Genomic DNA, 24,452 nt, shown 5'->3' with positions numbered 1-24,452 from the left:
ATATTATTAGTGAAATATTGCTGAATTTTATACTATCCTTGTTTAGATAATATCACAATATTAAAATTACGTAAAATTCTAAATAGTTGTGGGTTTATTTTTGGTCTAAACAAATACGATCATGGCTCGCTCAAAATACCCTAGCTACGTTGGTTAAAAGTTGAAAATATTATCAACACTAATTGAGTACATTTATGTTTAAACTTATATAACAATTTCGTCTTCTTAGAAAATACTACTTTAGAAAAAAAATAGATTCAAAAAAAGCATTTATAATGTTATAACATACGTTATAATCTCTATGCCTCCGTTTAGTACATTTATCTTTCAACACTCGTTAATTTATAATGGTGTTACAAGTTTTGAATTCCTCGGTACTTTTTCATTTGAATGTTTCGGTGAATAAATGTAGTACACTGTACAAAGATTTCTTCTTTTCACAAAACCTTATGGTTTTCATCATTACATTACTCACTTTTGAGTTATTTTTAAGTTTTAGTTTCTTTTTCTTGTTTTGTTTATGTACTTCTCTGAAGTTATTTGTTTTATTTTTCTTATTATTTAATGTTTATATTTTTTTTTGGGCTTGAGTTGAACAGCCTTCGGCTAGACTTTGCCACACAGAGTTTGTATATTCATTTATTTGTGTCTATTCGTTAGAATCCATTCATTGAGGAATTTTTTGCAAAGAAATAAAGTTTCTAGCCATATCCTGAAGGAAGATAAGACGATGTAAACACAAAATTTGACCAATTTTGTTTTCCAAAAAATTTTAACAGGAACATCTTGTCTTCACGATGAAGGCAATTCCAAACAGAAAATCGAATTTAAGATTCGAAGTCACTAGAACATTTTACATAAGAATTAATTACAAAAAAACGTGTGTCCTTCAACTTACTTGTGGCCAGTTATTTTGGAAACAGAAAAAATAAAACAATGTAAAACGATACCATTTATTATAAATATAATATTGTTTAGTAAAATTTAACAGTAGCAACCCGTCCTTGGAAATATAGCAGGAATGTCGCCGAAATTCAACAAATTTGGGCACCTTGGCAATTTTTAAATTAATTTTACAACAATTACGCCTAACGAAACGTTTTATTAACTCCATACGTCGGCGGAATAACGTTTCTGCGTTTCCATTTTCTTCAAATACGCTGACGCCTGTTGCTCGGTCATCTGATCTTTGTCTTGAATAATTTTCATGACGATATTACGCACTTCCGGTGCCATTGATTTCGCGTCCCTAAAATAGTTATTAATTATACGAGTGCGAAAACACAAGTTCGAGGGCTGTCGTTATGCAACCAGCGTATGCGAGTTGCATACTTAGACATCCGAGAACTTTGGGCGTTTTAATTTAAAACATGTTGCTATCGGAAACGCCAACTTACCCGCAAATATACAAGTGCCCATTGTTCTCCCCAATGATCCTCCAGACCTCCTCCCGATTCTTCTCCAACAGATGCGAAACGTAAACTTTATGCGCCTGGTCCCGCGAAAACGCCAAATGCAGCGTCAACAGCCCGCTCTTCTCGTAACTGAGCAACTCCTCTTCGTAGATAAAATCCTCAGCCTTCTTGCGACACCCAAAGTAGAGAACTGTTTCACCCACAGCCTTGTCTTCCTCCTTGGCTTGGTGGCGCTCCTGGATGAAGCCCCGGAAGGGCGCCAGTCCCGTCCCCGGCCCGATCATAATGATGGGGGTCTGCGTTTTGGTGGGTAGTCTGAACTGCGACTTGCGGATGAAGATGGGGGCTGTTGGGGGCTCCTGTCCCGGGGCCGGTTTCTTGAGAGCCAGCCAGGTGGTGCACACGCCCTTGTTGTGGCGCCCCGTGGGCGTCTTGTACTCCACCACGACCGCCGTGATGTGGACTGTGTTGGGGTAGAGCTTAGGCGACGAAGAAATGGAGTAATACCGTGGCTGGAGACGCGGTAAAAGTTCACAAAGGTGGTCAAGCTTGGGCTTGCACGAGGGCATGTCTTCGAGGATGTGCACGATGTTGCGGTTGTCTTCGTTGACCCACTGCTGGTACAGGGCTTTGCCCTCGGGGGACGTGCTCGCCATGGTCTTCAGCTTCTCCTTCTCCGCAGGGTCGGTGCAGTACTCGGACAGCTCCTTCAGGACGTGGGTGCGTGGGTTCATGGTGATGTCCAGGTAGTGGGTCAGGGCGGTCCGGTAGGTGGTGGGGCACGGGAACGGGTGCTTCTTGCTGGACTCCTCGTCGGTGTTGATGAGCGTGAAGATGGTGTCCAGGTCCGTGTTTGTCAGTTTGCCGATTTTCTCGACCAGGTCGGAGTCGTTGATTGGGTAAACGGCGACGTGGTCGCCGGCGTCGTAGCGCATTTTTGAGCCTTCGATGTCGAACTCGATGTGCATGCAGGACCGGTCGTTGCCTTTGTGGAGTTCACGATTGACCAGAATTTTCGCCAGGAAGGGGTTTTTGGCGTCGAAGGGCGGCCGCTGGTTTTTGAGGGAGTGGAGGCGCGCCATCTCACCAGTGTAGAGCTTCTCCGGGACTTCGTCTTTGAACTCCTGGAGGCGGTATTGGCGCATGCTGACGTCCTCGCCGGTTGACTCGATGCCGAAGTGTTCGCACACCGCGGGCCAGAACTTGTCCTTCCACGTGATAAAGTCATCTTCAATGCTAGACGAGAGTTAGACATTTAAAAATGGATGCTAATACACTGCTAGATAAATACATATTTTTTTAAAAAAACAGTTCAAAGATTTGATAAGAGAAAAAATAATACAGAAGCCTAAGAATCCCGGGTTTGGGGCGCAACAATTTCGAAGAATTAATAAATAATAATAATAATAATAATAATAATAATAAAATTGTGTACTGGTCGGAACAAAATATTCATGGTCATTATTTTATTTATTAAATAATAACTTGATCATAACTTGGAAGGCGGATTACTTAAAATCAAGGACATAGGTCTTTCATCTAATGAAAGTGCTTATTGACTTGGCAGTTTTGACAAAATTATTAACATAGTATTCGGAAATAAAATTAACTAGACGCCCTCTGGTGATGACTTTTGAACTATGTCGAAAACAGTAAAGAAATTTTCGTAATGCCACATTTAACTGACATTTAATGAATTGTTCAACAATTTTGCGTGTATAGTATTAATTACTTACAATAGAAAGAATTACTTTAAAAGTACGTGGTGGTAAATAGTAGCGTTGACTTTTGTTCTGTAGTTTTTCGTGGTATAAAGTGTTTATTGTTGGAACTTGAAAGTGGATAAAAAGTGAAAAATATTTAAATTTTGATTACGAAGTGTTATCAAACAGTTGTCTAATTAAAGATTATAAGTAATGGATCACAGCGAACACAAACTTTGGCTCAAGAAACCAATAAATTAGTGAAGTGTTATGAATTTTAGGTTAGAATTTTCCACTGAAAAAATCATGAAATGCTGCGGTAAATCTACAAAACTACAATAAAGATTAACAACTGCTGATACATTTAAACGTAAATTATGCCAAAAGGTAGGCTTTTCAATGTCTTTGTAATAATTTTCCAATAAAGAAAGTGAACCAAATAGTCATTCGTTATTCGTGTTTTCCTCGTCATCTCTCATTCGTCAACATAAGTTTCTTGCACCAAAGATACAATAGTCATTCCGCATAGGCAATGTAATAATTGTGAAGCCCCAAAATTCGTACAACACTCAAAATATCCGAATAAACATTTTCCCGCCATTTATGGTTACTGTTTTCGACCTAGCTCAGTGGCGCCCCCAACGGTAATTTTACTTCCGAATTTGCTAACAGAAAAGCCAGTAAATATCTTGAGGGCATTGTTGTTTTTAATTAACCTTAATTTTTTATTTTTTAAGTATGTATGCATTGTTACTAATTGCTATAATAAACAATAGGAGTTGATTAGGGAACTTTTAAAATCATTGTGACACTCACCATTACCATTATCAAAATTAATAAAAAAAAGAAAAGCATCAGCGAATGATGAATCAAACACTAAAATTTAAAAAAGTTTTGGTGAAATATTCAGGCAGAGTCCACCAAATGTATATACGATGTTTTTAACATTAAAATTCAGCGGGTTTCTCTTTAATAGTGTGTTTTTCTGTAAGCCTGAAATTTTTTCGGATTTTTTCTACAACTGCTTATAATTGAAATTAATTATTTACAAGTACGTTTACTTTTTTGGTGAGTGTAAGTATAGCTGTAAAAAATTGTTATACCTTGTTTCATCTGAGAGAACAAGCAATGCTTAGGTAAATGTTGTTTTGATCAAAATTCGTAAAAATGATGGGTAGCCCCAAAAAATAATTAATAAAGTAAAAATTCAAATAAACACTTCGTATAGAAAAAAATCAACGAGCGGGGCTTTGAGCGCCAAAATGGGTCGATACTGCCCTTTTTATTGCGTTGATATATATTTTTTTAAATAAACAATCTTTAAGTAGTACATACTGACTTCACATAGCGTGTATAATTTTTACCTAGCGTTTACGATTTTTTTAGGTAGCTTTTAATTAAAATTTGTTTAAAGTGAAGTGCCCACTGAAAAAATCGTTATTCACAAGATCTAATTTCAGTTCATAGGAGAATTTTACAACAACGCATTTACATTTTTTGGATTGAAATGGAGCACAAATTGAGAGTTTCTAGTGGGTTTGCTTGGCTCAAGATTTGTCCATTTTTCGCTGGGATTTAGTTAAACACAAAGTTCTTTGCTTATACAGAACTCAATTTGTGTTTTATTCACTTCAAAAAATTCAAATACGCTGTTGCAAAATTCTACAATGAACTGAAATGGAATATATTGTCTGTTTGAAAACTAAGTAAACACCAAAATTAGTTGTTATAAATGATTTCTGCACTTCAAAAATTTAATAGATAATGTAATTTATAGTTTCAATGAGAGATCTAATCATAATTAACTATAGATTTTTATCAACCTTATTTAAAAAAATAATTTGGTAAAATGCGACGTTAGGAAGTGCCTTTAAAAAAATTAAGATAAGGGTAGCTAGCGGCAAGGGCATTAAATAAAATACACTGTAAGTGTAACTTATTCAATGACAAGGGGATGAAACCTAAAATGTAACTACTGTTTACATAAAAAAATACACTGCTCAGTTTTGAAATGAAAGCCCTGTATGTATTTACTGTGAATTTATTTTTAATCTATTGTAGTCATATAGAGGGTGTTTCACACAACTTTACAAATTATTATTATTAATTATTTAATTTTTGGAAACTCATGACAGTAGTTATAGTCAAACTAGAAGAAAAAACAATTATCATGAGGTGGTCTTAGATACGATAACCATAAAGATAATCAATTCCCTTGGGAGTTATAGGATTTATAATTCCCTCCAACCTAGTTTTCTTCAACCATTCAACCTACAACTTTTTGTACGCCTCGGAACCAAAAAATAGAAGTGTTTTTTTCATTTTTTTTTAAATTCCGTCAGTGATTTTACTTTTTTATCTCATTTTTATAAGACAATTTTTAATAAAAAAATTTCAGATACGTAGCTTCCGTCAAAAATAATAAATTTTTACTTTTAGTAGAAATTTAGTTTGGTAAGAAATAACATTATTTATCTATTAGGGGAATTATTACCCAATACACCCGTTAGGCAACGGATTTACTGCCCAAAGGGCTGTTAAGACCCTTATAATTCCCTTGGAATGTGAATAACTATTACTGTGCATTTATTATTTTTATTAAAAAAAATACTTGACGTTTAAATAAAATACTGTGCACTTAATGATTTATACTTGGTGTACTTAGCGTTTAACGAAAATAAAAAAATATTTTTATACAAAATGTTTGTCTTACTTGGCGTCGTCGTCGCCCAGTCCGAGATCAAACACTCTCGTGGCCCCCAGCTCCTCTAGCCTCTTGTCAACATAGATGGCGACTTGGTTGTAGTGCTCGTAGGTTTTGTTCCCCAAGCCAAACACCTACAATTACCAATCAGTTACGGGCCTCCACGTGTCGGCCAAGGCCACCTACCGCATAATTGAGGCCTGATAAATCAGCGTCGCCGTTTTGCAGCCACTCGTAGAACTCCATGGCATTGTCAGTGGGGTCACCTTCCCCGTACGTCGCCAAACAAAACACAGCCAGACTGTTGGGGATCGATTTCAAGTTCACCAGCTCCTCCATGTCGCACTCCTCGGGGTCCGCCACCATCCCCTTCAGCCGGTACCTGACGCCCTCCTTGGCCAGCCTCCCGGCGAACTCTTCCCCCGTTCCCGTCTGGCTCCCGTAGAACACCACCAGGCTGCGTCCCGACGACTTGAGTTTTTTGATGAAGGAGTTGTCGGAGCTGGTTTGGAGGGTCATGGACGTGGGTCTGCGAGTGGCAATTAGAATAATGAATTGTTTTTTAGGGAGTTACTTACTGGATGGAGTATGAGCGTGCGGTGGCGGCCACATCTTTCTTCTTCTGCTTGTTTAGGAACCACCAGGCGACTCCGCCGATTAAGAGCGTCAGCAGGATGATGTCAATTGTGCTGAAGAGGGACTCGGAGGCTTCGGGGATCTGCTGGGTGCCGAGACTCGCTTCTGCTTCGTCCATTTTGAGTAGCTGAAAAAATCCCGAAACTAAAGACGCAATGGCTCCGATCGATAAAATCACTTTGACTTATTAGCAAATGGAATGACATGTAGGAACAGATAATGACGAACTTTGAACGGCGAGAATAATAACTGCGATAAGAATTTTCGTTTTGCCGGATCATTCTGAATTTCACTTTTGCGCGATGAAAGTGAAACCATGATGCTGCGCTTTACAACAATGGATCTCCCGATTTTTATTGTTTCGAAGCGAATTAATGCTCAATCGGAAAAGCGCACCGTAATAGCAAAATGCAAATCAAGTGCAAAGTGAGCGTCCTTGAGGCACAATTAGACTCACCGAAATAACTAAAACACCAACTAATTTCAAGCAATCGCACACATTTTTTTTATCCATTTTGGCGAACGAGTTGAAACAGAAAGCAATCAAGGCACATTTAAAAGTGGACGGGTCCGTGCACCGTGCGACCTTAAATAGCAAGTGTTACATGCAGTAATGTTGTGTGACGTCACGGCAAGGAATTACATTAAAATGATTAAAAAGAAAAATCGTAATAACATTTATTTGCATATTGAATTGGCAAATTTGTTATCGTGACTTCCTAAATTATCATCGGCAACAAACAAAATTTAAGCTTTAAATAATTACGTGTCATTGCTCAACTCCGGATTCGGCAGATAAAAGTATTATTTATGAAAAAGAAAGCAAAAAAATAGAAAGCTAATTTTCCACGAGTGTTATTATTGTCATCATCACGTACTATTCCGCGAAATGCTCAGTTGTCTACTTATAGATAATTTTTGTATTCAGGAAGTAAAAAACATCACATCAGAACCAAAAAAAACACATTTAATTAAAAATTCTATTTTAATTTTGGATCCTTGATAGTAGGTAGTTGTACGGATATCTAAAGGTTAGGATATGAAACAAATAAATCGTTATTTCAAAGGAATGAGTTTTAAAAAATTGTATTTGTAAAACGGTTAACACATAGGAAACAAAAAATACAAACAAAAACAAAAAGACATCAACATAAGACACAGATTTTATCGTAAACTACATTAAAACAAATTTCAAGCTTCTACCAATTTGCACTCTGCCCCATATTTTTCAACGGTTACAGATGTAAGAAGAATCAAATCAAATTATTTCACAAAATTTTGAAAAAATCGACCAAAATACTATCACCCTATTACTTATAATAAAATGGGAGTTATTTAAGTTCTCTTCATGTTGAGGTTAAAACTAAGTTCTTTTTTTTTCAAAAATTTATTTGAAACTTAATGGAAAAACACCGAATTTGATCGAAATTGATGTTATTTTATTTTGATGCTAGTTTCTCTCAATCTAGCTCGCTTTTGATTGAAATTTTGTCAAAATTAGCTGAAAAACAACATTTGGTCGAAAATCATGGTGTTTTTTTTGAGCTAAAATTTTAATAAGTTTAGAGGCGGCGCTAAAACAAATAAAAAAGCAGCAAACTGAAAATTCGTTGAATTTTTGCTGTTCTTGAGTGTTTAGCAAGTTTTCCAGCCAAAAACAGAATTTTTTTTTCGAGAGGTTCACATACTAAGTTAGTAATAACTGACTAAGAAATCACCAAATTTGATCGAAATTGAAAAAATTGTGTTTCTTTTTGAACCTACAATTCATTTATTTTATAAGACGTCAACACGCCTCAAAAACACAAAAATAAAATGCCTGTTTCACTCGATTTTTTGTTCTTTTTTTCAGCGAAATTTCGTTAAGAATAAGCTGAAAATGGCAAAATTTGATCGAGAAGTGAGTTATTCCTACTTTTTCCAAGCTTTTAAACACCTAAATTAGAGAATAAAATTTCAGTCAGCTATATCCCTACCTTCAACCATTTAGGCCCCAAAATCGTTCAAAGACGTTCAAAAGACGTATTTACTACCGTATTATTTTTTTGGGTTCTGAAAATCCTGCGATATTGTATTTCGTTTCGTCTCCTAAGTTATAGCCTTTAGTAGGTAGTTTTTAAACTATCATTGTTTACAATTACTCATTTGTCATGTTTTTTATCACTAATCTGAGTGAATGTAATCATAATCTTTCTTATCACTAATAATTATTATTAATTAAAAATGTTGCAATTTTTGTAAAAGAGTGTACAAATTGGACAAGTTTATAAAATTTTCAAGAACTGTAGTGAAGTTCGTGTCTGTATTATTGATTATACAGGGTCTCTAAAAAAGTATGGATACAGTTAAATATTTTCAAAACAGTTTAACAGAGCACCTTAAAATTTGGGTAACTGTTAAAAGTGTTTAAATTCTATCATCTGAGAACTTTCTGAACTCTCTGTCGTCATTTGTTTTAAAAATACAAGGCTAACTTGATTTTTTTTAAATGGGACAAGGGGTCAAACTTAATAATTTTTAATTATAATATTTTAATTATAAGTTTTTTCCTGATTTCAGTAGTGTAACATAATACCCACCTTTATTTTGATTAAAAAGTAAAAAAAAACTAAAAATTCAAAAATTTAAATTTCGATTTCTGGAAAAGTAAAACCAAGTTAGCTTTGAAAATATTGTTATTAGCGATCTGTCACATTGTCCAAAAATGAAACTTGTGTGTAATAATTAGTTTAACTGAGCGAAAAAAATTCTCATGTTGGTTGGTCATGCCAATTTTGAACATCTTTTGTAGCATAAATGTATTTCGTGTTTAAATGTATTCTTTTTTAGTTGAAAGTGTTATTTCAAGAATTATTATTAACTTTACATATTTTTTGGTGAATGTTTAAGCGGCAAAGAGCTAACAACAAATGAAGACAACATTTCCAAGGCTAATAAAATTTTATTAATTCGATTTTTTTAAGTTTCGATTAAAATAAGGGATCATGTGTTACACCACAGAACTCAGAAAAAATGCTCAAAATATGAAATTTGATCCTTCTTGCCATTAAAAAAAATTCAAGTTAACCTTGTATCCTAAGAACAAATAGGGACATAAATTTGATAAACATCTGAAACGATAGAATTTATATACTCTTAAGGATGTATAGTTTTTATAATATTTAACTGTATCCATACTTTTTAGACCTACCCTATAGGTCTCGTAAAATTATGTGAAACACCCTGTATTTGGCAACACATTATTATTGTTATTATTATTAATAATTTTTATTAGTGATCCGATAATCATCACTCTTTAGGGCCTTAATGATTTTTTTTTTCAAAATACCTTTGACACCACAAACATTATTTTTTCAATTTTTTGGAGAAAACAAAGCTCATCAAAAGAGCTTTCCATCGTAAAAAAATGATGAGCCGTCTTGTGTTCTAAAACAATCGGGTTTAGATATTTTCAGGTTGAATTTGTGACAGATTTTTTCAGTGAACTTGAATCTGTAGCCATTTTTTACGCCGCGGTCTAAACAAATTACAATGATTAAATTTATCGCCCATTTAAATGCATAAAACTAGGTACAATTGCAATTAAACTGCCTATCGCTGGGCCAATCAGAGTCCATTTCCGTCATTCGGGTGATTGAGAACGTGGCATTATGGTCCGCATTGAATGAATATCTGATTTTAGGACACATTCGTTTTACTAATTTTGTCCATAATTTTGCTCCACTTTCGCCGTAACTTTTTGATGCAAGTTGTTTACACAAACTCTAATCTCAAACGTGATGATTTCATTTCATTTTTAATAAACCGATAAGACTTAATGACCTTTTCCAACATTTTCACTGCAAAAATTAAGATAATGTAGACATCGGAACAGGTTTGTCGGTGTTTTCAAGTACAAACCACTGTTTAAAAAATAAAATACGAAAAGTACAAGATTATGAGACCTTTACTGGTGTTTTACTTCTAATGGTACTTCTTATAATCAGCGGTGTGCGGTTTTAATTGCTGGTAATTATGTTACTTGTTTGCAGATTCACTTATTTTTATTTATTACACGAGACAGAAAATGGGTGTCATTAGAGCAATCTTCGCGTGTCCGTTCAGGCTGACCTTGACTTAAAAACAATAAGTGTAATAGTATATAATTTTTATTTTGCAAATGCCTTGACAAAAACTCAAATTTATATGTACATACCTACAACTTGGTGTACGTGACTTGAAAACAACGTCTAAATGTAAATCACGAATCACCTATACAGTGACGTCGAAATTGGAATAAATCGGAATTAATTGACCACGAAAACACGGCACACAAGGGACGTGTTGGGTCATTCCTCCACAAGGGGATTTTCCCCGCAATTTAAATTTGCCGCGCAAACTGGCCTATTAGTGCAGTCCAAGTAATTATTATTCATTACCTGGCTGTTGATAACTCGGGAATTGGCGAAGGCCCTCTTGATTGCAAACACCCAGACCGAAATTACCACACCTGTTGCAAAACAAGGGGGGAACACTTAATTTTTTACGTTAATTTTATTAAAACAGTGAACGTAAATTAACTAGAGACACTGGGTATAAGGTAACTACGTCAAAGGCTCGGACGCAACAAAATTTATCTGTCCAAAGTGCGAGAAATGGGCAAAACGAACACAAGGCTGTTTTGGTGATTACATACTTCCGGCAAGGTCACGTGCGGCGTATAACTGGTTGCCTACACAACTAAATACTTGGGGGAAAAACATGTCTATTTAAGCTTTTGCACACTTGCTACCGCACCCAGTGTGCCGATCATCACCCCTTCTCTTTTTCTCCACGCCTGAAAGTCACCATTAATTGAAAAAAAAATGTAAACAGACTTGTCATACATATTAATTCAGTTCCAATTTTTTTGCTATTGTTGTTGATGTTTTCCGTCCCAGTTATGTTAATGTGCCGTTTAAAGCTCAGAGCTGCGGCCCTGACGAACAGTTCGTCAATGTTTTCGCCAGTTTTGGACGAAACGCTCCAGAATTCCGCGTTCAGAGTTTTTGCACTTGCTAGGGCGATTTTTTCGACACTGTTGTACCCTTCTTGCGACTGAAACGTTACTAATCAAGAGACTTGAAGCAATTATTTAAACAATTACGAGCAAGTCTTTCTTGGACCCGACAAGGAAAATAAAAGGGGCGTTGTCTTTGCACACTTCGAGAGCGTCATGTAGCCAATGTTTGCAATTTGCCAAGGTTCTTATCGTCGACAAATCAAACACGAGCATAATAACTGGAAGTAACATTAGAATGATTATTCAAAAACTGGTTTTTATTGTTACCATGAGCTTTTCTGTAGTAACATTGAGCGATGCATTTGAAGCGTTCCTGACCTGCGGTATCCCATCTACAAATGACTTGTTACTTTACAATAAACATAATTGAGTATTTAACATTTGTAAGTAGTAGGGGATTCCCAGAATATTGATTTGTTCCGAATGAAAGTCCACTCCGATTGTTGTGCGGTAACTCGAGTCAAATATTTTGTGACAGAAGCTAGAAACCCAATTATAATTATGCCACAGTGTCGTATTAGTTACCGATTTAATAGAGATGTTTTCCCAACACACAAATCACCCAAAATGATAACTTTACACACTTTCAAATTATCGCGACTCAGATGCGCTTTATTCCTCTTCAATAATTCGAAATCAAAGTTGTTTTTATCGTACGGCGTGAATTTGGAAGCTTTGGGAAACGTGTTAATCTCCCTAATTTGTGCCATTTTTATTTCGTGTGTTTGTATCGCTCGGGTCACTCAAACGTGACTCCGCTTTTTGAAATTGGCGCGCGAAATCCTAACCTCACATTTATCATGTGTCAAAAAAATTGTGTGTAAAGAAAGAATGTCTTTACAATGCACAGAGTGCAGCCGAGAGTTTTCCGTGAAAAGTAATTTAACGCGACACCTTCGCATGGTTCATGCTTTGGACGTCGAACGCATTGATATACTACCTGGGGATTTCGATACCTACCACTACAAGTGTCTTGAAGGCTGCAGTATCTCGTTCAAGTACAACCGGGAGCTGCGGAGGCACCTCAGCGTCAAACATGAGATTAATATAATTGAGCTGAATTTGGATTTTCCGAATACTACTGGTAATAAAGTGTGAAGTTGTGGATTTGAAATGAAAGGGTGACAATTGCAGAGTTTAAGAAGTGGTTGCACAATGAAGAGACTGAGAACTACGTGCAGTACGTGCATTTGACGGCCACGAAGCGCCGGAGTACGGGGGCGGAGACCTACTATTATGAGTGTAGCAGGACAGGTGATTTATTTTTGGATTTTACGTTTTTTACAGCAGTGGGCACAATTTTTCAATATTTACTACAAAAGCTGACAGTTTATAAGTTTGAAATGGGTTGGAATTTGAGAAAGTTGCTGTAAATGTGATAAAAAATCATATTATTATGTGTAATTACTAATTACACATTACATTAAATTATAGGTTTTTATTAGTTTTATCAGGAAGTGGACTGTAACTTTGAAATAAGCTGGCAACACTGAATCTAATGATATTAATAAATCTTTTAAGATATTGGCTAAATCAATGGTCGTTTGCGTTTTAGCCCAAATACTTACTTGAAGGTTTTTAACCAAGCAAAAGTAACACAATTTTCTGCACAGTTTATTAAATTTTTGTGTTGTTTTCAACGAAATTTTGTGAAATAATTGCGTTTCTGGTTAAAAACGTAATAAAATGCTCGTAAAATGTGAAAATAATACAATAGAAACAAATAAATGAAATAATACAATTCATTATTGACATAATTTAACGGTTTTTCAAAGCTTGACAAAGCCAAAAATAATACAGCAAAAAAAACACTGAGGTCAGAGATTAGGAGAAGGTGAAACTGACACTAATTACGGCCAAATTTTGTAATTATTTGGCTTGATTTGTTCCTGATGTGAAATAAATGAGTTTCTTGTTCAAAAATAAAAAACGTCGAGTGAAGCAGGCAAATAAATTTAGATGTAGGTTGTATAATTTTAGCCAGTTTTAGCGAAATTTGTCGAAAAAACTAAGATTTTACGTTTGAACACTCGAAGTAAACAGACTAATACTAAATTTGCCCAATTTAGTGACTATTTGGATAGTTTTAAAGTAAAGTGGCTGGAATGGGTGCGTTTCTGGCTGAAACATGAGCTAAAATGCCCCTAAAAGGCAAAAATAATCTTAACTGTACAAATCTCTCAAAAAAAAAACATGATATTTTATTGTAAAAACGTGCTTCAATGCTAAAAAATGGCAAAATAGCACTACCCTTAGCCTGATTTTTCGGATTATAGAAATTTTGTGAAATAATTACAATTCCGGCTGGAAATCTCACTAAAACGCTGGAAAATGGCAAAATAATCTAATTATCGATTTAATTTGGTGATTTTTTGGTTTATTTTAATAAAGTGTCGCAAAAATTATGAGACCAAAACTAGAAAAAGGTTAAAATAACCCCATTTTCGGACAAACCTTGTAGTGTTTTGACTTATTTTTGACCAAATTTTTGTGATCTCAATTGGTACTTTGAGGTCTTGCAAATAAATGAGTTTTTGGTTTAAAATGTACCAGCAGTTTGGATGAATAAAGTAGATATTTTTTGCGAAATTTAGCAGAATTTGTCGAAAAAACTAAAATTTTATTTCAAAAACGTTTGGAATATGCAGATTAATACCATTTTTGGCCAAATTTTGTGACTTTAAGAAAGAAATTTTGAAAAAATCTTGGTATTTTAATTCAAAACGTGCTTCAAGGCAGAATAACACTCCTTTTTAAGCCTATTTTGTTGATTTTTCGATTTGTTTCTACACGGTTTTTGTAAACTGATTTCCTTTTCTGGCTGGAAAACTAGCTAAAACGCTAGGAAATGACAAAATGACCTAATAATTATGGTCTTAATTTGGTGATTTTTCGGTTTCTTTTAGCAAAGTCTCGCCAAAGAATTGAGGTCAAATCTAATTAGAAAAAGGTAAAAATGTTACGCTTTGTATTTTCGACTACATTTTTGTGAAGATCTTGAATATTTCCGTATTGTTTTTAACGAAATATTACGAAATAACTGTTCTGGTTAAAAACGAGCTAAAACACTCACTAACGTCGATTATATTCGTGAATTTTTCAACGGTTGAAAAAGACAAAATAATCTGTAACTATCGACTAAATCGGGCGATTTTTACACTGTTTTAGCGGAAGTAATTGCGTTTCTGGCTGAAGAACTAGTTGAAACGCTCAAAAATCATAACATAATTATCGACTTTGTTGGGTAATTTTTCGTTGTTTTAGCGAAATCTCACAAAAATCTCGTTTGATTACAAGCTAAAAAAAGGCTAAATTTTGTAGTGTTTTGGCTTAATTTTGACGAATGTTTGCCCAAAAATAAGCTATATTTGTATGAAACAGGGTATAGTAACATGAATTGGAAAGTCATCTGTCAGAAAGAACGCCTAAAATTTAATCACACGAAAAAAGCAAATTATCACCATTTTTACCTTAATTTGGTATATTTTCGTATTGTTTTTTTTACGAAATTTTACGAATCTTGTTAATGTTAAAACTATAATACCGGTGATAATTTTTACTGGAGGATATTAAACTGATAAAACTCTTAAACGATGAAAAAATTCATAGCAAAATACAAAATACGTATCTGCAGAATTTCTTTAAAATTCAATAATATCCCTAACTTTTTTGATCGGATTTTTGCATTGTTTTTAACAAAATTTTATGAAATAATTGTGTTTCTAGTTGAAAACCGAGCTAAAACGCTCGCAAAAAGCGATTACAGACATACAAAATGATATAATTATCGAGTTTATTGAAAAATTTTTCGCCGTTCTAGCGAAATCTCAGCAGAAATCTTGTTTTATTTAAAATTTTATACTCTCATCTGAGGATGACCACTTTGTGGTTGAAACGCGTAGTTATTCAACTAAACGTTTGGTGTGTCGGGTTTTTAAACATTGTTTTAGTTAAAAATAGTTTTGCCTTAATATGGTATATTTTTGGATTTTGGATTTTGGAGTGTTGAAAAATGCAAAAATAATATAATTTTCTGTTTATTTGATGTTTTTTTAGCTCATTTTAACAATTTTTTATAAAGGAAACTGAATCTCTAGCTTAAAAATGCGTTCAAATTCTCGAAATTTAGCACTATTTTCGAATTAATTGGTCCGATTTTTTTAACCTACTTTTCTTTTTACTATTAAATCAATCATTGCAAGGTCAGTTTTTTGATAATAAGTTGCCAACTTAATTTCAAATTCACAGGCCGTTCTGAAATTATTAAAAATCTTTTTGTGACCAATTTCTAATTTCCAAATTTAATTTTTGTTAGTTTCTTTTAGTTAGTCATTGAAAAACTAGAAAGCTACGGCAAAAAAGTAATTGGATGCTTATTGCAGGAAAGCGCAGTTACGTGGACGACACTGCGAGGAAGCGCAGGGCGCGCAAATGTGTCTCCAAACTAAACCGTGGCTGTACTAGTCAAATAATTGTAAATAAATCGCACGACGGCACATTATCGGTAAATTATTTCAAAACACATTACGGCCACGAGGTAGATTTAGAACACGTAAAACTATCCAAACAGGATAGATGCTCAATCGCCTCAAAACTCTTGCTCGGTTTACCAGTGTCGTCCGTTTTACACTCAGTGAAAAACCCTAGTGGCAGTTTGAAACGCATCAACCTCTTGGGGCGCAAGGACATAGTGAACATTCGCAAATCGTTCAACATTGATTTAAAAGACGGCAAAATCGTGAACATTGACCAAATCAACGTCAGTCAGTTTCTAACAGAATGCAACGCCTCCGAGCACAATCCGGTGATTTATTGGAGCTTTCAGGAGTTCCCCAAATCGGACGAGCTTTCGTTCGCCCTCATGACCAAATACCAGTCCGACATGTTAAAGGAAATCGGTAACAACACCGTGGTTTTGACTTCAACGACGCTAAACAACTGTGATTTCGAACTGATCACGCTTTTCGTGATCGGGAAAAGTTGGGAGAGTTTCCCCGTCGCCTGCATGTTCACCAATAAGGTGAACGACGGGACTTACAATTTATTTTTTACGAAAATCAAAGACAGAGTTGGCGCAATAACACCGGCGGTTTTAATCACAAATTGTGACCAAATGTATTACGAAGCCTGGAAGAGCGTAATGGGGGAAGTCCCGTGTAATTATTACAACCCTGTCCAAATGGAAATCGACTGGAAGCTAAACTTGAACCGCATTGTTTGCAACGAAACAGACGTGACCCGGGTGAAGCGAAAATGGGTCTACGACTCGCTGAAGATTTTCCAAAGCATTGGTGACGAGACCGAGTTTGTGGAAAACCTGGACGACACGATGAAAGTCCTCAGCAAGGACGACGATTTCAAGCACTTCCTTGAGTATTTCACGAGGAGCTTCAGTGACCCGAAAAAGTGGGCCTGTTGTTACAGAACTGGCGCAGATTTGCCCCTCAAACAGCTCGAAGTTATAAACGATGTTTTGCGCCAGTACCTCAACGAGGATTTGGAGACGCGTTTCGATGTCATTTTCCACTCCCTCATCAGGTTCATCCGGGACGAAACCGTCAACTCGATGCTGAAAACCAAGACAAATCGGGCGTTTTTCCTAAGCGAGAACGACGCGAGACACGTGCTGGCGATGGAAAAAAGGCTGAGTGGGGTTCATTTGAGCGAGAACGTGTGGAGTGTGACTGAGGTGGAGTCCGGGAGCGCGCACATCGTCCAGAAGTACTTGGAAAAGAAGTGTTGCAATTTAATCTGCACCACTTGTCTCATTTGTCTCCATTGCTTTAGTTGCAGTTGCGTTGATTTTTTCACGGGGAATGCGATGTGTGTGCACGTGCACTACATTTGGGTGACTTATTTCAAGTCGACGGTGCAAGTTAGTGACGATGTTTCGTGCGACGAAGAGATTGTTATTAAGATTGACGAGGAGGGGGAGGAATGTGATGACCATGTTGAGGTTTTGCGAAATGCGATTGCCGGGAGGACTGCGGTTTTGAATAGTAATGTTGCGAATATTGAGAATGTGGGGACTCTGAGGCTGATTTTGGAGAGTGTTAATCAGCTGTGCGATTTGGCGCAGATTGAGAACGAGGAGCAAGGGACGGAGCATTTGAATGATCACGAGTATTTGTAAATTTTTATGATAATAAAGAGATATTTTAATGGTGGAATTATTTCTTCTGGTCCTTGAAATTGAAAATTTTTCAGAAATTAATTTTTATTTCTTGGTCAAAAGTTTTATTGCAGTTTCAATTGTTGACTGTATTTCGTCGTTTTTGGTGAGTTTCTTGTTTTACCAAGTTATTTTAACGACAGTGTTATTAAAATTTTATCGGTGAAAAGCGGATTTTGTCAATAAAGATATATTTTAATGGTGGAATTATTTCTTCTGGTCCTTGAAATTGAAAATTTTTCAGGAATCGATTTTTGTTTTTTGTTGAAAAGTTTTATTGCAGTGTCAATTGTTGGCTGTACTTCGTCGTTTGTTATGAGTTTCTTGTTTTACCAAGTTATTTTAATGACAATGTTAATTGATTTTGTCATTAAAATCATTTTCGAGTGGTTTTGGTGGAAACCAAAAAAATTTGGAGTAGCGAAGGGGTTGAAATTTTGATAAAGACGGTTGCGGATTAGTCTGCGGTTTCAATTTTAAATAATAATGTTTATGATGTTTGTACAGACTGAGACTGATTTCTAATTTTCGATCTTACGTAATAAAAATATTTTAATGTTGGAATTATTGTTTTTTGTCCTTTAAAGTGTAAAAATTTGTCCACTTTATTGAGATGCAGAAAGTGTCTTTCTTTATTCATTTTCTGTCGGTTTTGTTCACAATTCCAATTCGAGTGGTTTTTCCCCGTTTTTTTTAATTTGCATTTTTTTAAGTCAATATTTAATTTTTTAGTATTACTTTATCAAGTCACAAGTTGACAGAATTATATAGATTAAGCTTTATTAAATTTTAATTCGTTGTTAAAAGTTAACAACGCAAATGGACCAACCAAATGGCTTCAATTTGGTCATGTGATTAGTAGTTAATCACGCATTTAATTGCGCATCAAGTTAACGACGCTCCTGTAAACTGGTCATTAATTTTTGTTTATTTACATCATTTGAGCTAAAAACTAAGTTTTTGCCAAATTTTGATAAATAGCCTTTCCATCAAACCAAAGAAAGTAGAAAGTAACATTACATTAGCCTTTTTGGGGCTTTTTACCATATTTTCTACTTAGAAAATACAATTATTTGATCAAATTTATAAACTGAACATTTTTGTTGCTCTTTTTTAGGGTTGAAGAGAATTTTTAAGCTTTTACTACAAGATTTCCTTTTACTGCTCCGAAAAAATTGTCTTAAAATTAGATTTTTTGCCTCATTTTAAAATGTATTTCACGTGCTTTTAAGCACATTTTTGAGACAAATACTCAGTCGTTTTACCAAATTTTACATTACATTTTTTATCTAGAAACTTTGTTGAAAATTAGTGTTGATGATTTAAACAGACGTTTTCACATTTTTCAGCCCAATACAGTAGAACACGGTTGTAACGAACCCAGTTTTTAACGAACGCTCGGATATAACGAACTAAATTGAAAGTCTCGTTTTAAATCCTATACTATTCAGAGTGGAATTTTAACGGGATTAAAATTCATAATTTGGATATTGGCAATTTTTGTGAAAAAAAAGATCAATTTTTATGTATTTTTTTTTATTTTGAACAGTATTTAAAATTTCAACTTATAAAAATCATACATCGCATTTGGAGATATTCAAAGTAAAATTGAAAAATTTTTAAAGTAAAAGTTCTACCAGGTAACAAGTGTCTTTAGATTTGAATGTTGAAGTTTAGGGAATCATTGAAATTTTTGACTTTTTAAAATTTTTTTAGATGTAATCAACAGATTACAAAAATTTAATTCAGCGACAAGATCGTTAATATTTATTAATCAAACCTAGGATCTTTTTTGTTTTTATTATTTAATAATAAATAATAAATGGAAAAAGAAAATAGAAAATCTTATAATTTAATAAGAACAAAAAAGGTCTTAGGTTTGATCCTTGTGGCACCCCTGACACTGCGTAATAGCTAGAAGAGTTAAATTCGTTGTAAATTAAATATTTCTTTTAAATTAGTACTATTGAAATAAGAATTTGAGATTGTTTAAAAAAACATATAAATTTAGCTTCTTTATTAAGATACAATGATCAAGTTTATCAATTAATACTTAATAATAATAATAATAATTTAGCTGCACATTTTGACAAACAAATACATTAGTCAACAAACTCAAGAATACCCTACATACTCTTTTACAGAGTAGAAACAATTGTTTACCAAAATTTTTTTAAAGAGGTCTTAAATCTTTTACTTAATACTTTATTTTTAGTATCTATTGCAGACTTTAGAACTCATTTGACTTGAAAGGTACTCCATAAAGACGATATTCGGCTAGAAAAAACGAACAGTTATTTATAATGTTCGTTATAACCGAGTTCCACTGTACTTAGTTACTCTCCGGGAGCTCATTACAAATTATCCAGAAAAAATAGACGAATTGGATTGAAAATAGTGTTTGAAAGTTTAAATAAGTTTTAAATTTAAATTTAGTGTTTCGTGATTTTAATTTAATTTAAGTTAAGGAATTGTAAATACTTCATAGCTAACGCTGATATTTGTTTAATTAGTATTTAAGATAACACTAAAAATATACTTTCAACCGACTCGTTCTGTATAAATCAATTTTTCCTTTTTCGTTACTTGTATTCGGAAGTAAAATTACCGTTGGGGGCGCCACTGAACTAGGTCGAAAACAGTAACCATAAATGGCGGGAAAATGTTTATTTGGATAGTTTAATAAGCGTTGTACGAAGTTTGAGGCTTCACAATTATTGCATTGCCTATGCGGAATGACTATTGTATCTTTGGAGCAAGAAAGCAAGAAACGAATGTTGACAAATTAGAGATGACGGGGAAAAACACGAATAACGAATAACTGTTTAGTTCACTTTCTTTATTGGAAAATTATTACAAAGACATTAAAAAGCCTACTTTTTGGTGTAATTTACGTTTAAATGTATCAGCAGTTGTTAATCGTAAATGTAGTTTTGTAGATTTACCGAAGTATTTCATGATTTTTTCAGTGGAAAAATTCTAACCTACAATTCACACACTTTACTAATTTATTGGTTTCTTGAGCTCAACTTTGTGTTCGCTGTGATCCATTACTTACAGTCTGTAATTAGACAACTGTTTAATAACACTTTGTAATCAATATTTAAATCTTTTCCACTTTTAATCCACTTTCATGTTCCAATAATAAACACTTTATACCACGAAAAACCGCAGAACCAAAGTCAGAGCTAGTAGTTACCCCACGTACTTTTAAAGTGATTCTCTCTAATGTAAGTAATTAACACAATACACGCAAAATTGTTAAACAATTCATTAAATGTCAATTAAATGTGGAATTACGAAAATTTCGTTACTGTTTTTGACATAGTTCAAAAGTCATCACCAGAGGGCGTCTAGTTAATTTTATTTCCGAATTACATGAAGAGTGTTCCTCATAGACTAAATTGCCAACTTGATATTTTGTAAATACCAGCATAATCACGTTTAACATTGATATAATTGGATATAATATTAATAATCATTGTAAATTTTTTTATAGGCATTTTTCATGAGATCAAGCGTAATGTTCACCTCATTCTCCATCCGGAGATAAAGTGTTGCTAAGTATCTTTTAAATTTGAAGTAGGAATTTTTGAAGGAAAAGTGTAGCCACACACAAGTTATAATGTGTCAGTCGTACCAACATATACGGATGTTTTTATGATCTAAAGTTCCCATTATTTCGTAATAGAACTAATAAAAGTTTTTTTAGAAAATACTTTTCCATAGTGCATTTTTGCCTCTTTCGTTTTTATGAACAGTTCTTTGTCTACAGTACGGTGTAACTTATTAATTAAAACAATTTGTTTTGATTCTGGAACTTACAGTTTTTATTTGTATGTGGTTTACAGACATGTGTCTAACTTTAAGTAGAAGTAAAGTAAAATTTTATATTTTGGACAGCTTTGCGTCTTCGAATTTTTTTTCAAAATGCGCTCTTCCTCGCGTAATCGCAGTTACGCTTATTTACGTCGCCTTGTTTGTAGCAATGATTTCCTTCGGTTTTATGCTAATGCTGCATAAACAGTCTTAATTAAAATGTTAAATCAAAAATTAAAATGGTGATGTTTGACGAACATCGCACTTCTGTACTATTTTTCGTGATTCTCTTCGAACAAATCCTCGGTTCGGGCCTTGGCAAGTGCCCCAAACTCGCATACATGAACAACTTCAACGTGACCAGGGTAAGTCCCCGTTTCCCAACTCGAAAAACGTTCTCATGAGTCAGCTGAATTTTCAGTTTACGGGCCGTTGGTACGAAATTGAGCGCTCTTTCTACCTCATGCAAGTGGTTTCGAGCTGTGTAAGTGTGGACCTGACGCAGAATTCAAAAGGCCAGCTCCAGGTTGACGTCCAGATGAAGAGTAGATGGTGAGCTCGATTAATTGTTTTCGCCAGTTGATTTCTCAGCCTAGGTCTGACAGCTTAACGGTGAGTGAAGGGCTGGCGTCGCCCTCCAAACGCGACCCTAGCGTTTTAGTTTACAAAGTTGTGACGAAGTTACCGAGAGTTGTGGGCCGGTATTTGCCAGGAGCTGGGGCTTACCAAGTGATTGAGACAGATTATGATAATTACGCCGTTTTGTGGTCGTGCACCAGCTATGGGTTGGCTCACACCGACTTGATTTTTGTATGGGGGCGCCGGACTGAGATCGACGCCAAGACACGCGCGCATGTTTACACAGTTTTGGACGACTTGCGTCTAGACTCGGAAAGACTTATTTTGCCGAAAAATGGCAATTGTAGCGGCAATGAGAAATAAACAGTTTGGTTGAATCGTTCCTTTAATGTTCCACATACGGGGGACTATAAGTTAGGAGTCGAAAGGTAGGTTTTTCTGGACCCTATAACATAGTACGGCAGAGTGGAAATGAGGGCGCTTCGAGCGTTATACCGACTAAATTAATTTAAATCCAACCAATTTACTAATTAATTGGAGAAAATGTACAAATGTTGAAGAAAAGAATAAGAAACGTGAGAAAAAATTTATTTCAAATTTAAAATTTGCGCTTCGTCCCGTATTTTTCAAGACGCTGCGAATACGGTTAGAGATACAAGAAAAATGTTAGGAAGAAATTTGTAGAGAATTAAATTTCCTTTAAAAAAGTCCGCGAGACCGTGTCTCTATCGTCAACGGTTTAGGCCCCAATCACGGTCAAAGACTTTAAAACGACCGATTCGTTTCATTTCACCGGTGGTCAAGTAACGAAAAGTTAATTTATACTTAAACTGTAGAAGATAGAAATATGGTGTCGCGGACTTTTTTATAGGAAATTTAATTCTCTACAACTTTGCTCCTTACACTTTTTTTGTATCTTCAACTGTATTCCCAGCGTTTTGATAAATATGCGACGGTGCACGAAGAACTATGGCTTGGAATTATCAATTTGTGTTCCATCTTATATTTTTACGAAGGCTGTGAATAAGGTTATAGATAAAAAAAAGTGAAAAGATCATAGTTGTAGAGAATTAAATTTTCTAAAACAAAGTTCGGGACACCATATTTGAATTTATTACATACAGGTGGGCCAGCTCAGCTCCCGTCTTCTGTTGTTCAGTTATTAGTAAAGGTGGACTTTTGATATTTTGTAGACGTTATTTATACTCTAGGACATATTTCACGAAAATATTTTTTATTATACAGAGTGTCTCAAAAAATATGACTTCATAATCATATTTTTTTTTAATGGCATGCTATTATTTTTAGTGCTCATTAGGATGCCTTTGTAGCTTCTTACATGTTGCTAAAGTTTTTTATAAATCGATTCAGGGATTACTGTTAAAAAAATAGAACTTTTATTAATTAAATTTGTCATTAAAGTACTTAACAACACAAGTTTTTATCAAATAACTCGGATTTTGTTAACGTTATGGTTGAAATAAGAAAAAACGTTCACTTTCTTTAATGTTTAAAAAGTTCGAAAATAAATTGTAAACACCCTGTAGCAATTCATGTCAACCAAACTTAATTAATAAGTCTTTTAGACCTTGTTCAAGATACGTACTAATAATGTCATCAAGAAAGCACCGTTTCTATTTTTTATTAATTTTTAAAACTAAAGGTGGAGATCCGATTTTTTTTTGGTTTTTATTTTTTTAATAGTAATCCCTGAACCGATTAAAAAAAACTTCGGGGACATTTTAGAAGTTAAAAAGGCATCCTAATGAGCACTAAATAATAACAGCATGCCATTAAAAATGTATGATTATGATGTCATACTTTTTGGGACACTCTGTATAATCAAAAATATTTTTCTATTTGTCTATAAAATTACAAAAGTCCGACTTTACTAATAACTGAACTACCGAAGACGGGAGCTGAGCTGGGCCACCCTGTATATCACAAGACGTAACTCCTTGGAAATGAAGGACTATAAAGCTGTTTTGGAAATTTTTCATTTTAATTTTATTAAAGAATTAAGCGTGTTTGAAATTTAGTCAAAATTCTGCGGCACGCCACTGGGATAAAATTGTGGAAGTAAACGAGCTGACACTCGACAAAAAAATTGCAAAAAACACCATTTGCCATTGGAATATCTGCCCTTTTTTATCGCCGCTTACTAATAGATAAGGTCAGTGTGCGTGTAATTGCGTCTTTGTGGGGTTGTGTCTGAATTTGGTACCGTGTTTTTTGCCGTAAAAATGGTCCAATTTTACATGAGAAGACGACAAGAACTGCTTGTCTACCAGATAAAAACAATGTGAGTGTGAGAGCCGCAAGATTTATCCTGACGTGTAACTTTGTGTGAGTGCTTGGTGCGAAAATGTGGTCAAATGCCGAA

General features: G+C 34.7%; 4 protein-coding genes across 6 annotated transcripts; 2 read left to right on the top strand and 2 right to left on the bottom strand.

Moving 5' to 3' along the window:
- Positions 1-939: 939 nt before the first annotated feature.
- Positions 940-11,045, bottom strand: LOC659809 (NADPH--cytochrome P450 reductase-like). 3 transcript variants are annotated; one of them, XM_008199617.3, is made up of 6 exons: positions 10,877-11,045; positions 6,401-6,585; positions 6,009-6,351; positions 5,832-5,956; positions 1,398-2,651; positions 940-1,249 (listed from the first exon to the last, which is right to left on the bottom strand). In XM_008199617.3, the coding sequence occupies exons 2-6, from the start codon at positions 6,574-6,576 to the stop codon at positions 1,105-1,107; spliced, it is 2,043 nt and encodes a 680-aa protein (XP_008197839.2). In that variant the 5' UTR covers positions 6,577-6,585; positions 10,877-11,045; the 3' UTR covers positions 940-1,104. The 3 variants fall into 3 exon arrangements, with proteins under 3 accessions (XP_008197839.2, XP_064210759.1, XP_064210758.1); XM_064354689.1 differs by lacking the exon at positions 10,877-11,045 and adding an exon at positions 10,654-10,775; XM_064354688.1 differs by lacking the exon at positions 10,877-11,045 and adding an exon at positions 6,916-7,075.
- Positions 11,046-11,134: 89 nt separating this feature from the next.
- On the bottom strand, positions 11,135-12,209 carry LOC100141916 (ras-related protein Rab-36). Its single transcript, XM_001810802.4, has 6 exons — positions 12,025-12,209; positions 11,879-11,980; positions 11,767-11,831; positions 11,584-11,717; positions 11,324-11,534; positions 11,135-11,274 (listed from the first exon to the last, which is right to left on the bottom strand). Exons 1-6 carry the CDS (start codon positions 12,207-12,209, stop codon positions 11,207-11,209), a joined length of 765 nt encoding a protein of 254 aa, XP_001810854.1. The 3' UTR covers positions 11,135-11,206.
- A 23-nt stretch (positions 12,210-12,232) lies between these two features.
- On the top strand, positions 12,233-17,665 carry LOC100142115 (uncharacterized). Its single transcript, XM_001810761.4, has 3 exons — positions 12,233-12,583; positions 12,634-12,753; positions 15,882-17,665. The coding sequence occupies exons 1-3, from the start codon at positions 12,331-12,333 to the stop codon at positions 17,630-17,632; spliced, it is 2,124 nt and encodes a 707-aa protein (XP_001810813.1). The 5' UTR covers positions 12,233-12,330; the 3' UTR covers positions 17,633-17,665.
- A 1,806-nt stretch (positions 17,666-19,471) lies between these two features.
- LOC107398601 (apolipoprotein D-like) lies at positions 19,472-22,446 on the top strand. Its single transcript, XM_015983166.2, has 3 exons — positions 19,472-21,855; positions 21,912-22,042; positions 22,087-22,446. The coding sequence occupies exons 1-3, from the start codon at positions 21,730-21,732 to the stop codon at positions 22,430-22,432; spliced, it is 603 nt and encodes a 200-aa protein (XP_015838652.2). The 5' UTR covers positions 19,472-21,729; the 3' UTR covers positions 22,433-22,446.
- The last annotated feature ends 2,006 nt before the right edge of the window (positions 22,447-24,452 follow it).

The sequence above is a fragment of the Tribolium castaneum genome, chromosome 2 (assembly GCF_031307605.1).
Source record: "Tribolium castaneum strain GA2 chromosome 2, icTriCast1.1, whole genome shotgun sequence".
In the NCBI taxonomy this organism is placed as follows: Eukaryota; Metazoa; Arthropoda; class Insecta; order Coleoptera; family Tenebrionidae; genus Tribolium; species Tribolium castaneum.
Note: the sequence above shows the minus strand (reverse complement) of the source record. Positions and strands in the feature narration are given on the sequence as shown.